At 32.4% G+C, this 11,597-nt stretch overlaps 1 protein-coding gene across 3 annotated transcripts; it reads left to right on the forward strand.

The window, feature by feature from the left end:
- Positions 1-3,707: 3,707 nt before the first annotated feature.
- LOC117906192 (inositol-pentakisphosphate 2-kinase-like) lies at positions 3,708-8,739 on the forward strand. 3 transcript variants are annotated; one of them, XM_034819167.1, is made up of 8 exons: positions 3,708-4,174; positions 4,255-4,452; positions 4,567-4,614; positions 4,915-5,062; positions 6,624-6,664; positions 6,792-6,902; positions 7,169-7,768; positions 8,275-8,739. In XM_034819167.1, the coding sequence occupies exons 1-8, from the start codon at positions 4,067-4,069 to the stop codon at positions 8,428-8,430; spliced, it is 1,410 nt and encodes a 469-aa protein (XP_034675058.1). In that variant the 5' UTR covers positions 3,708-4,066; the 3' UTR covers positions 8,431-8,739. The 3 variants fall into 3 exon arrangements, with proteins under 3 accessions (XP_034675058.1, XP_034675059.1, XP_034675060.1); XM_034819168.1 differs by lacking the exon at positions 4,567-4,614; XM_034819169.1 differs by lacking the exons at positions 3,708-4,174; positions 4,255-4,452; positions 6,624-6,664 and having other exon boundaries at positions 4,461-4,614.
- The last annotated feature ends 2,858 nt before the right edge of the window (positions 8,740-11,597 follow it).

The raw sequence follows: 11,597 nt of genomic DNA on the forward strand, positions 1-11,597 counted from the left end.
TCCATTACTATGCAACGAATGCACGTGATACACTCATGAGATGAGTTCTAAGTGTTGTTAGATTTGGTTTGGTTTGGTATGGTAGTTTAGGTTGACAATTTTGTTCTAAATATTTAGCGCTCAAACACCCCTAAGGTGACTAAGCACTTAATTTATTTTTTATTTTTTGAAAAATTGTATTTTAAAATGTTGATATTGCGTCTAGTTGGCTTGATTTTTGAACTATAGACATGTCTTCTAGAGTTGAAAACCTTCATGCACCTTAACTTTTGAAATATAAATATACCTTCTGAATGAAGATAATAAAATTTAAAATAATATAGTTTATCATAGATTTAATTTTAATAATTGAAGAAGAAAATATTCTATTTACAATATCAAATTATATATTTTTAAGTAGGTATCGAAAAGGTACCATCAATCAAACAGTGATACGTATGCATTTTCAAGTTTCATGATTTATATTATAATTATATTTATTTGTATCATCGCATCAAAATTTTATTTATACCATCATTTAATGACTTAAATTTTATCATATATATTTAATAATCCAGATTTAAACTTAGGTAGATACCATTATGATACTTTAATTATCATTTCTTTTAATATAAATTCTTTTATTTTGCCTTTCATTAGTTTGAATTTATAGTTGACATGTGTCATTTGTTCTACATAATTACAAGGTTTGCAACTTGTTTTTTTTTTCTTTTTTTTTTTAAGTTAGAAGGATTCAATTGCTCAAAGAGATGATATAAAAAGAAACATTTTAGGTTGTTCCAATTTTATTATTTTTTATATTACATTTTTTGTACAAGAAAACTATCCAGATTAGTTTGTTTTGTATCATTAGTTGCTAAATTGCTAGAGTAGAGTAAATGACATCTTCGTTGGTTTATTATTTTGCATTTCGTGATTGTGTTTTTGGGTTGTTAATTGGGGTTTATAATCTCTAGCTAGTTTAACATGTGAAACTTTGGTACTCATTAGAGTAAGGTTTAGATGGTGTTTTTTTTTTGTTTTTTTTTTTATTTTTTATCTTTTAATAATTTAAAATGAAATAATACTTAATAGTGTTAAGTATTAAATTATTTGTTTTTTAATATTTTATTTTTATTAAGTATTATGAAGTAAAGAAAAACCAATATTTTACTTTTAGAATATTTAAAAAGTTAAATATTTAGGTTTTTTATTCAATAAAAAAATTAAAAATAAGTAATAAATTAATAAAAAGTAAAAAAAAAAAAACAAACTATCTAAAATATGAAAGTAATATGCTTTTAATAAAAAGTTAAAAAAAACAAACTTATTATTCCGATAAATATAAGTTTGATTGTTGTAGGTTGTGTGTGGAAGGTTGAATCGTTTTTAGATTGATATCCAAAAGCTCAAAGAAATTATTTTAAAAGGAGGACAATAAAAGATTGTAGCCAAACAAATATTGTCTTCTTTCTTTTTTTGTTTTTTCACGATTATACTTTTTGATGATAAATCTAACCAAGCATTATAAATAAATAAATAAATAAATCAAAAGAGGTCTTGAAAAAATTTAAAAGTAAAAAAAATGGATAATTTTATTTTACAATTTTACAATTAAATCTTGAAAAATTATAAAAGAAATTATAACAAAAAAAAAGGAAAAAAAATATAGGATTTTATTTTTGGGAGAATTAGGTTGGTGGTTCTCCAAAAGCATATGAATGTGTTAAACAGCATAAAATTTTAAAATTAATAAAAAGTCTAGAAACATAAGGAGAAGATAAAGGTTTTTTTTGGTAATTGGTTTTGAAAAATAGTTTTTAAAAATAATTTTTGAAAATTATTCTTTAATATTTTATAAAATAAAAGTTTATTTAGGAATCTAAAACATTTTTGACAAATTTTTAATACTTTTAAGCATGTTTTAAAAAAAAATATGCCTAAAGTTTTATTTTTAATCATTATACATATTTGTATAATTATTATTTAAACCAATTTTAAAAAAATAATTAAAACTATTATCTTGAAAATATTCTATTTTTTATTTTTTATAGTAGAAAATAAAAAATAATTTTTTGATTGTTAAACATATTTTTCAGTTTTTTAATTATAAAAAATAGAAAATCGTTTCGAAAATTACCAAACATATCCAAAAAGAACTTTGTGTGTGTGTTTCCCCCCTTATTTTATCTTTTCATATTATCAACTATTCTTTTTGTTTTCTCAACCACTCATTTTATTTATTTATTTATATTACTATTGTTGCAATGTATATTGTGAATTTAAAGCAACAAGGTCAAGAAAGAAGATAATGGAAAGCCAACTATCAGCATCAAAGCAGATGAAAACTAAGAAGATTTATAGCCAAGTGTTAGGGATTTTTTTATAAGAGTACAACTAGTTTAAAAAAATAATTCGTAAACTATAGTTGTGGAAAAATTAATTTCAAATCTATCGTAGTTTTTTATAAGTAAGAAAGAGAACGTTATTTCCTTTTAAACTCATCTCTTTATATACCAAAGAAATCGTCTTTTAAAAATATGATTTTTAAAATCTATTTTTCAAAAAAAATTACACACTAAAATCGTTTCTTGAAAAGACAATTTATTTGAAAAAAAGAAAAAGAGAAATGGTCTCTTCAAAAGACATTTTTCTCCAATTTTTTTTTTAAATAATAATTTAGGAGAAATCGTATTTTAAAAAGACAATTTTCTCAAAAAATAAAAAATAAAAGTTGAGAGAAATTGTCTTTTCAAGAGACAACTTTCTCCTAAAAAAAATTGTTTGGGAGAACTCGCCTCTTGAAGAGATGATTTCCTTCCAAAAAGAAAAAAAAATCTATTTTTTCATTCCCTATAAAAATTAGAATAAAAAATTGGACCGTAGTGGACAACAAGAATAAAAATAATGGTAATTATGGATATATCGGTATTTCGATTTTACAGATATATCGAAAATATTTTTTCACAAATATCAATAGAGCGAAAATTATTTAAAATTCATAGGAATACTTAGAAAAACTTAAGCAAGAATACACATTTTAAAGTTATTTTATAAGTGTAATTGACATAGATATGATAAAAAAGAAAAATTTTCGATGGGTAGAGATATATTGATAGATTCAATATTTGAATTTTAAGAATAATAAATATGAATTTTAGAAGTGTATAAAATTATAATTAAATTAAGAAATATTTGATTTATTAAATAAAAACAATTTATACATAAATATAATACATATGACATTGTAATAGTCATTGATATCAAAATAAAGATCAATATGATTTCATCATATTTTTAGATGAAGGGAGCTCATCTTGTTGAAAACAATATTTATTTTAAAAATTTTAAAATATTTTTATTAAAACATGTTTTATTATATCTTAAATAAAAAATTAAATTAATTTATATAAAATACTTTATTTAAGATTTAATTTCTAAAATTTTATTAAAAATATGTGGTAACAACTTTTTATATTAATATTAATTAATTCAAATAATTAAAATTATTAATAATTTATCTTATTAAATTAATTTTAACTTATAAAATATCATTGGTAAAAATCGAAATTTCAATGGTAATAATTTAATCAAAATAAAGATGGATAATTAATAATTATTTATACAGAGGAAAATTGTTCTCATGATTTGTTTCCTTTTTTGTTTTTTTTTATCTCTACTAAATCTAAAAATCAAAAGGGCCACCCACTTCCCACTTCTCTCACTCGGGCATCAAGAAGCCCTTTTCTGAAGTCGCCCTCCAGACGAGAGAATCCCTAAAAAGGCCCTATTTTCCTCACCTGCAGCGATTTTTCGCCGATTTTAACCGAAATTTCTCCCGTCGACATTTCGCCCCCCTCTTTAGTATCGCCGGCCACCGAAACCAGAAATTTCGGCGAAAAAAATGGAAACTTTCATCCATGGACAGAGGACAGGGGGGGGCCACCAAGCAGCGTTGGGTTTAAAAAAGTTGGAAAGATGCCGCCCATATGCTTTATGTTCCAGGGATGCAGAGAGCAGTGAGACTGAGCCCTAGCTCCTCCTCCTCCTCATTTCCCCATGCTCTCTTCTCAATTCAGTTGCATACATGGAGATGGAGTTGGCCCTACACAAAAATGACGCTCCCCACTGGGTTTACAGGGGAGAAGGCGCTGTCAATCTTGTTCTTGCTTACAACGGATCCTCTCCTCTATTCGTACGGTTTTTCCTTCTCCTCGTTCATCGTTGGATGTTTTCTTACAAAACACTTCTCCATTTGGCATTCTGCATTTGTAGGTGGGGAAAGTACTACGCATACAGAAGGCTTCCAGGAAGGTAGCCCCAGGTTCAGAACAATGGCTGAATGGCCACGAACGCCTTATCTGGAAAGACAATCCTGATATTTTATCATCCCCTTCGAAGGAAATTGCACAGCAGATGTTTGTGCAGAATGTAATGGCCCCCCGGTTAGGTTCCCAACACATTGATGCGGGGGTATGCTTGTTCTCGTGTTTTTCCCCCCCTTTTTTTTATGGGAAGTGTTTGGTTTTGCATCTGGCTTATCGTGTGGTGGTTTTTCTCCCTGTTTGTACTTGCACTGAATTTTAGATTGTCTCACAAGTTGCAACTATTCATCTGTGGTGCCACCTCTTGGATGTGAGCTTCCTTGAAAGAAAATTCTCGAAATGGCTTGGAAATTTTACTTGTTTAAATTGTTAAAAAATAATAGTTGGTTAACCAGCTTCATAATGAATATGTTTATTGGTTATCTATGTGTTACGGGCAAATCATGGATACTTTTTGTTTAGTTATCTATATGACTGTGTTTTGGAAAAATCATATGTACATTTAGTTTGCTTATCTATGTGAAGGTGTTATTGGAAACAACAGATACAGTTTTATTTATCATAACAGCGCATCGAGATCCCTTAACTCAGCTTCCTTTAAACTTGGCAGATTCGTGTTCTTGTGTCCAGGGAATTCCTGGAATCAGTTGAAAAGAGTGTGCTCTGTCAACGTCCTGCTTGGCGAATTGAGGCTGCCAAGGTTAATACCAACTGTGATTATGCGCTTCTTTTATCTGATCATTCGGTTTTTCCCCATAGTAAGTACCATCTGTTGAAATGTGTTTAAAATTTTTCTTTCATATACTCGACTCTTAAGTAATTTCCCTTGATTATATTGTCTCTATATTGCATGTTTATGTATTCAAATTGTGTCTCCCTCTTATTATTATCAAACTTAGCTGCCAGACTACTTATTTCAGTGTTCTTGTTCAGAAAGATTACCCAAATTTTGTGCTAGTACTTCGTTATGACAAGTTTCTATTGATTGGTTGGGATCTTGTTGAGAGAAAGGGTTGTTTTTTGTGTTACCTCTTATGTGGCTTATCCATCTGGTGCTCATTGTATTTGTCTTGTGTACTTAAGTGGACTATGTTCTCATGCCATATGTATGCATCTTTTATTGCCTAATAAAAATTGCGATAAGTTGCTATTGAATGTAGGAATGAATTGGTTTCCGTTTTCAAGTTCTTATTTTCAAGCTTATTTTTTATTGTTTCCATTAAAAATTCACCTTCCCGTCTTAATTTCATGGGGAGATATAAAGTTGTATACATGCACCTAAATCTAGATAACGGGGAAGAGTCAAAATCTATAAAATTGAGATTCTTTTCCTGATTTTGGGCTCTCTGGTTTGATAAATTAGTATTTGCATTTAAATATTCTTTACTATTTTCAAATATTCCAAAGTAGAGACAATGGGATCAACCTCCAAATCTTTTTGGGATTAGAGCCAACAAACCCCCTATGCCAAAACTTCTTTAACTGAGAGGGGAAAAACCCAAGACGCATCAAACAGAGAAAATCACAGACCTAGAGGCCTACCTGCAATGAATAAGGATGTGATCAGCCAACTCAAATCTTGTTTTCATAAGTGACACTGATTAACCATAAACCATGCCTCTGTTCATTAGCTGATCAGAAGAGAGAATTTTCTTCCAAGATACTAAACAAAGAAATAAATCTTAAATGGTGACTTGGAACTCCATCTCTTTAGTTACAAAGGAAAGGCAGAGGACTCATACAAGGTCATAGAAATGTAAAAGGACCTAACTGACAAAAAACCTATCAGGGCTTTCTAAATCAACCTGTCCACCATCCCGCCTGAGTTTTTTGTACCATGAGTATAAAAAATTTATCATTAGATTGGAGGTTACACTTTCCTCTTTTAAATTCTGGCTTAGAAAATTATTGATGATTATAGAAGAAATTTGGATAAGAAAATAAAAACCTAGTTTTTAAATTTGAACTATACTTTCTTGCATGTTTTTTTAATTGTAATTCTAATAAAACCTAGTAATGCCACCACCACCTTTTCATGGCTATTGCCATGACCACCAAATCAGTGGAGACACCATTTGGTCCATCTTTCATCATCACTATTGCTTGTGCCCTCACCTAGCTGACCACCACCTCCATCGCCTATGTTTTTTTATTGCCACTGCATTGCCAATCTGCTCCCTTCATCCCATCATGCTCATCACTACCCTTATGCTACTAATTTGTGCCACTGCCACCACTGTGCATTTATCCCATCACTGCCAATGACAGCATTCTGATTTCAGTACTGTAGTGTCATATATTCTACTTTCCTCATTTCAGGTATTGTTAAAGGTGAACCATGCATATCTGTTGAGATAAAGGTGTTTCCTTCTCTGCTGATCTCTTCATTTCATTTCATCTCTTTAGAGTATCAATTTATTTTCTTCTTTACAAACTTCTTATTTTACTCCTCTCCCTATTGACTTCACATTTTTTTCTGGGAAGCAGCCCAAGTGTGGATTTCTTCCATTTTCAAGATTCATAGCTGAAGGAAATGCTATTAAAAAGAGTGTAACCCGGTTTAGGATGCACCAAATCCTGAAGTTGCATCAACAAGAGGTAATGTCTCTTCCCTATCCAATGTTTTTTTAGAATTTATGTTATAATGTGAAGGCTCTTTGACTTGAGGTGTATTGGTGGATTAGCATTCATAAATGATCTGATCCAATCAGAATCCTTATGTCAATATCATGTACAATACGAGGCATGTGGGATTTATAGTCTAAGTTCTGTAAAAGGATCCTAGTTTATCAAGCGTTTTCACTTAAATATTTATGTTATTCTCACATTGGATTCTGATTTAGACATGTTCACTTACGCCTCAGATAGCACAAATTAGTGAATATGAGCCATTGGATTTATTCTCTGGATCCAAGGAGAAAATGCATAAAGCTGTCAAGTCTCTCTTTACCACCCCTCAGAACAATTTTCGAGTATTCTTAAATGGTTCTCTCATATACGGGGGCTTGGGTGGTGGGACAGATAGTACTAGCTTTATGGTTGGTGAAGCATTTGAAGATGTACTCAAGTGTGTAATTCAAGCTGAGGTTGGCATGCGTGTGGAAAGTTTTTTACATCTTGTTTCTGAGACAGTCTCTAAATCAGGAGTGTTGGATCGGCTTCTTGAAGTACAGAAGCTTGATATTTTTGACATAGAAGGGGCAATCCATGCATATTATGACATTGTTTCTGAACCTTGCACTGTCTGTAGAGATTTGGGCGAGGACATAGCTTCACATAGATATACTTCTCTGCATTCCATTCCTTCAGATGAAAGTTTGAAGATTGTTAGAGACTATTTGATTGCTGCAACTGCAAAGGACTGTAGTTTGATGATCAGTTTTGCCCCAAGAAAAGATGGGAATTCAGCTTCTCCATATAGTAATGTATATCTAGCATCAACTGATCAAAGTTTTGATTACAAGGTATAGTTCCCCTTCCATTTCTGTGTTCAATCTTAGAATTTACTGGTACCAAACTACTTGTACCTCTTGTGGAAATGAAATCATTACATCATTTGTCAAAGCAATCAAATGCACATCTATTAGAGGAGATGGAAATTTTGTCACTTGTCTCCAAAAATTTGTAATGACACGATTTCTTCTACTCTTATCAAAGGTCTGATTATCTTTAAAAATAAAACTCGTTCAGATCATACGAAAAACAAAGCAGAAGGATTTCAAGTACTATCTCAAGTACAATGAGAAGGATTTTATTTCATTGTGATTTTCAAATCCATTGATGTGCTAAATTGTTAATGATGCATTGTAAATTCTGATGTATGAGGTTTTTCAGTTCATGGCGCCTAGGTACTCTACTTTGTGTTTAAATTACAGCTAGAACACATTTGCAAACTTCTGAAAGTTGCTAACTACTGAGTTTAGTGTATTTCCTTAGCTACTGATATCTTGCTTTGGCTGTAAATTTGTAGGCATATTTCATTGACCTGGATATGAAACCCTTGAAGAAGATGCAATACTATTATGAACTAGACCAGAAAATAGTGAGCTGCTATACTCAGATGATGAAAACGAAGCATCAACCAGAAAAAGCTGCAAGCAGTGGGGCTTATGAAACTACAAGTTAGCATTCAACACAACACCAATCAGGATGGAGATTCCACTTTGCTGCCAATGTTCTGATAAAATATCAAATGTTCATTTATTAGAACAAATTAGTTATTTCCTCGTCAGGGTTCACTTTGTCATAGTATACCAAAACATCAGCCTGGCCTAGACTTCAAGGCTTGAGCTTGATTTGCTGGTGCTTCCTCCTGTCTAAGGCTTCTTGCTGGATCCTTGCATGTTTGACATAGATGAATTTGGATTTGCCCATTGTGAAACTATACCAATGCTCAGATTTTTAGCACTTAAAGTAAACAGGACCAATTCCATGACCCATGTCAGTTTCTGAAAGTATGACGAAGTCGATAGATTGACACAATCTGATCAGGCTAAGAATCCATGAGTAATTGTGAAGGGTTAGAAAAGTTATAGATTTGGTGAAGTTTAAAAAATTCGTTTTTACAAATCTTGAAAACTCTTTCGAGTTAGATTTTGTTTTTGTTTTCTTTAAATAAAATAAAACCGCTCTTTTTGTCATGCTATTAAAACATTTCTATCATAGTGACTCCTAAATGGTCCTCAAGTCCGACGATAATAATTATTTTTATTAACAAATCAGAAAGTGTATGCAGTACACACATCTCTCTTTTGTATTTCATGCATTCTGAATGCATAATGCGGTCTTTCTTCCATGCGCGATGTCAACATACAATGGGCTAGTGATCTACCTTGTATCACTGAAGGAGAAAAAAGAGAGAATTAAAAACAAGAAAAAAAAATGGAAAAAAAAGTCGTCAGTGTAATTTAAAAGAAGAAAGAAGAAAGGAGAATGGAAAGGACAATGATATTTAAAAAAAAAAAATCAATAAATAAATAAATAAAAATGAAAAAACACCACCTCAATGCTGTATGCTAGGTTCCATATTCTCTTGCGAGATCCCACCTTGTAAAGCCATATTGTGTGTTCAAGTAGAGTATTTCACATCGATCTCAGGCTTACAGGTGTTATCTGAAACTTTGTTTTCAGCTGTGAGGATGCAGCATTGCAGCCCCTGAATTGGCCCCAACTTGGTTTCAGAATGCTCTATCTTATATGTATCCAAACATGCCCTTCTTTTAGAATCATAATAAAAACAAAGTGTCTTCCACGCTGGTGAGGACAAGTTGAGGAAACATGGTGACATGGTGACGATTACCAATGAATGCACCTGCCAGAAAGTGGTTTGATTCAAGTTAAATGCAGCCTGTCGAAATGAGTGTGAGTTTTGGCTTTGATTCAAGTTAGATGCTCTGTTTAGTTTGGTCTCCATCCATAACAAATTGAACCTACAGCCTAGGATGGCTAGCAGAACTCCTAGTATACGTTGAGTGACCAGATTGGCTCTCAGTTTCTCTTGGATACCTAATCAGTGACTTCGTTGATCTCCATTAATGGGAGCTTAAATCGGAGGACGGAAGAGAAAGAGACTGAAGAGACCTCTTTTCCCCACTACAGGGAAAGCGACATTCAACTACTGGAGGGTTGTTCCATCTCATGCCTGACACGCCTCATTTATTCATCCAGCTGGGTTTGAACTAACCTACCTTCATGGAAATGGTGGTGGAAACTGAGAGAGGTAACAAGAGATATGATAAATCCTCAGTTTAGGCGCACTAACTACGACTGCAATTCTGATTTTTGACTTGGTTGGCTTTAACTAGTTTTAATTCAATGACTTGTTCCAGAGTAGTAATTCTATCACTTATGCACTTGAAAATCCTTCAACCTGGGGGGTGAAAATTGTTTGTTGCGACTTTATGAATGCTTTTACAAGTCAAAGCTGGATTTCTTTCCCAGCATGGAGAAATTGTTTTCCTGTGTGAACTGTAGGTGCAAAATAGGATCAAGTTATTGATGGAAACCCTAATTCTTGGATCATTCAAAGGAGGTCTGCAGCAGCGCAATAGAAGGATATTATTACCAGATTACTGCAGCATTCACATAAAACATGTAAGATCTTAGAAGCTTGAATATCTTTGCAAATGGCGCTTCCCTTTTGGTACCAGGTCACATAAGCCATAATCCAGACAGGAATGCTGCATCTGCAGAAACCTATTACTTGGTGATCAAGTTCAACCTCCCTTTTGCCAGACCATTCGAAAGAGCAGGTAGCAATTAATTAAGTTTTAATTATTTTCATTGAGTTCCCCAGTTGAATTTTTGGTTAAGATGTGATGCATGGGTGTAGAATGGACCTTTTAAGTTGAGGGGTTAGTTCATTAGTGCCCAGAACAAAATTTGTGGACTATGCAATGGAATCACGGGTTTAAATACCTAAATGCTTTTATATATGAGGCAGCTTTTTGTTCTTAAGGTATAGTGTAAGCATGAAAATCTCAAACTGGTGCTCTTTTGAGTAAGACAGAATTCTCCACTCACCATAGTAACAGCTCTCAAATGTACAATATCGGATGTGAGCAGTAGTTGCTATCAAAATTGGAGGTTACATGTGCCAGCATTGAGTGTTATGTCAGTGTGTACATAACAGAGACCAATCATTAAGGTCAGTTCAACTGAACCCTCGGTGTAACAAAGCTGAAATGAAAATTAACGGCCTTTACTGAGTTGAAAAATCAGCTTCATATTCCCTTCTCTGCAAAACATCAGTCTACAACCACATGATATTGTCTACGCAAAATCACAGTTTATCCAGAGAAGAATAAATGTCTCACCAGACGCAGTACTGTTCACTGCAGCACTATCCTCTGGATGGACGAGATACCATGTACCTCACCTGTCACATTTCAAAGTTAAATCCCTTCTGTTGCCATTGGAAACAAGTCAAATTCTACCTCTGGTATATGCTAAGAACATGGTAAAGTTAGAAAAGTAACCATCTAATGCAAAATATCTCTGATTTGTGAGTGATGTTGGCCATATTAAAGTACATTCTAGGTGCTTGATACAGTTTAGGCCAAAATGGAAAACGGGAAGCCATGATTTAGCATGAAATCATTGAGATATGAAAAAATGCACATTAAATGCAAAAGGGAGGTAATAGGTGATCCAATCAAGAACCCCTTCTGACCAACATTTAATTCGAGTCACTAACCAACACTGTCACTACTCTTGTCTTCAACCAAACTCTTATAAAAAATATGTAACTAAGCTAAAAGGATAACAAACAATTTTCCAAGAATTACCAACAAA

The sequence above is a fragment of the Vitis riparia genome, chromosome 18, assembly GCF_004353265.1.
Source record: "Vitis riparia cultivar Riparia Gloire de Montpellier isolate 1030 chromosome 18, EGFV_Vit.rip_1.0, whole genome shotgun sequence".
Taxonomy (NCBI): domain Eukaryota; kingdom Viridiplantae; phylum Streptophyta; class Magnoliopsida; order Vitales; family Vitaceae; genus Vitis; species Vitis riparia.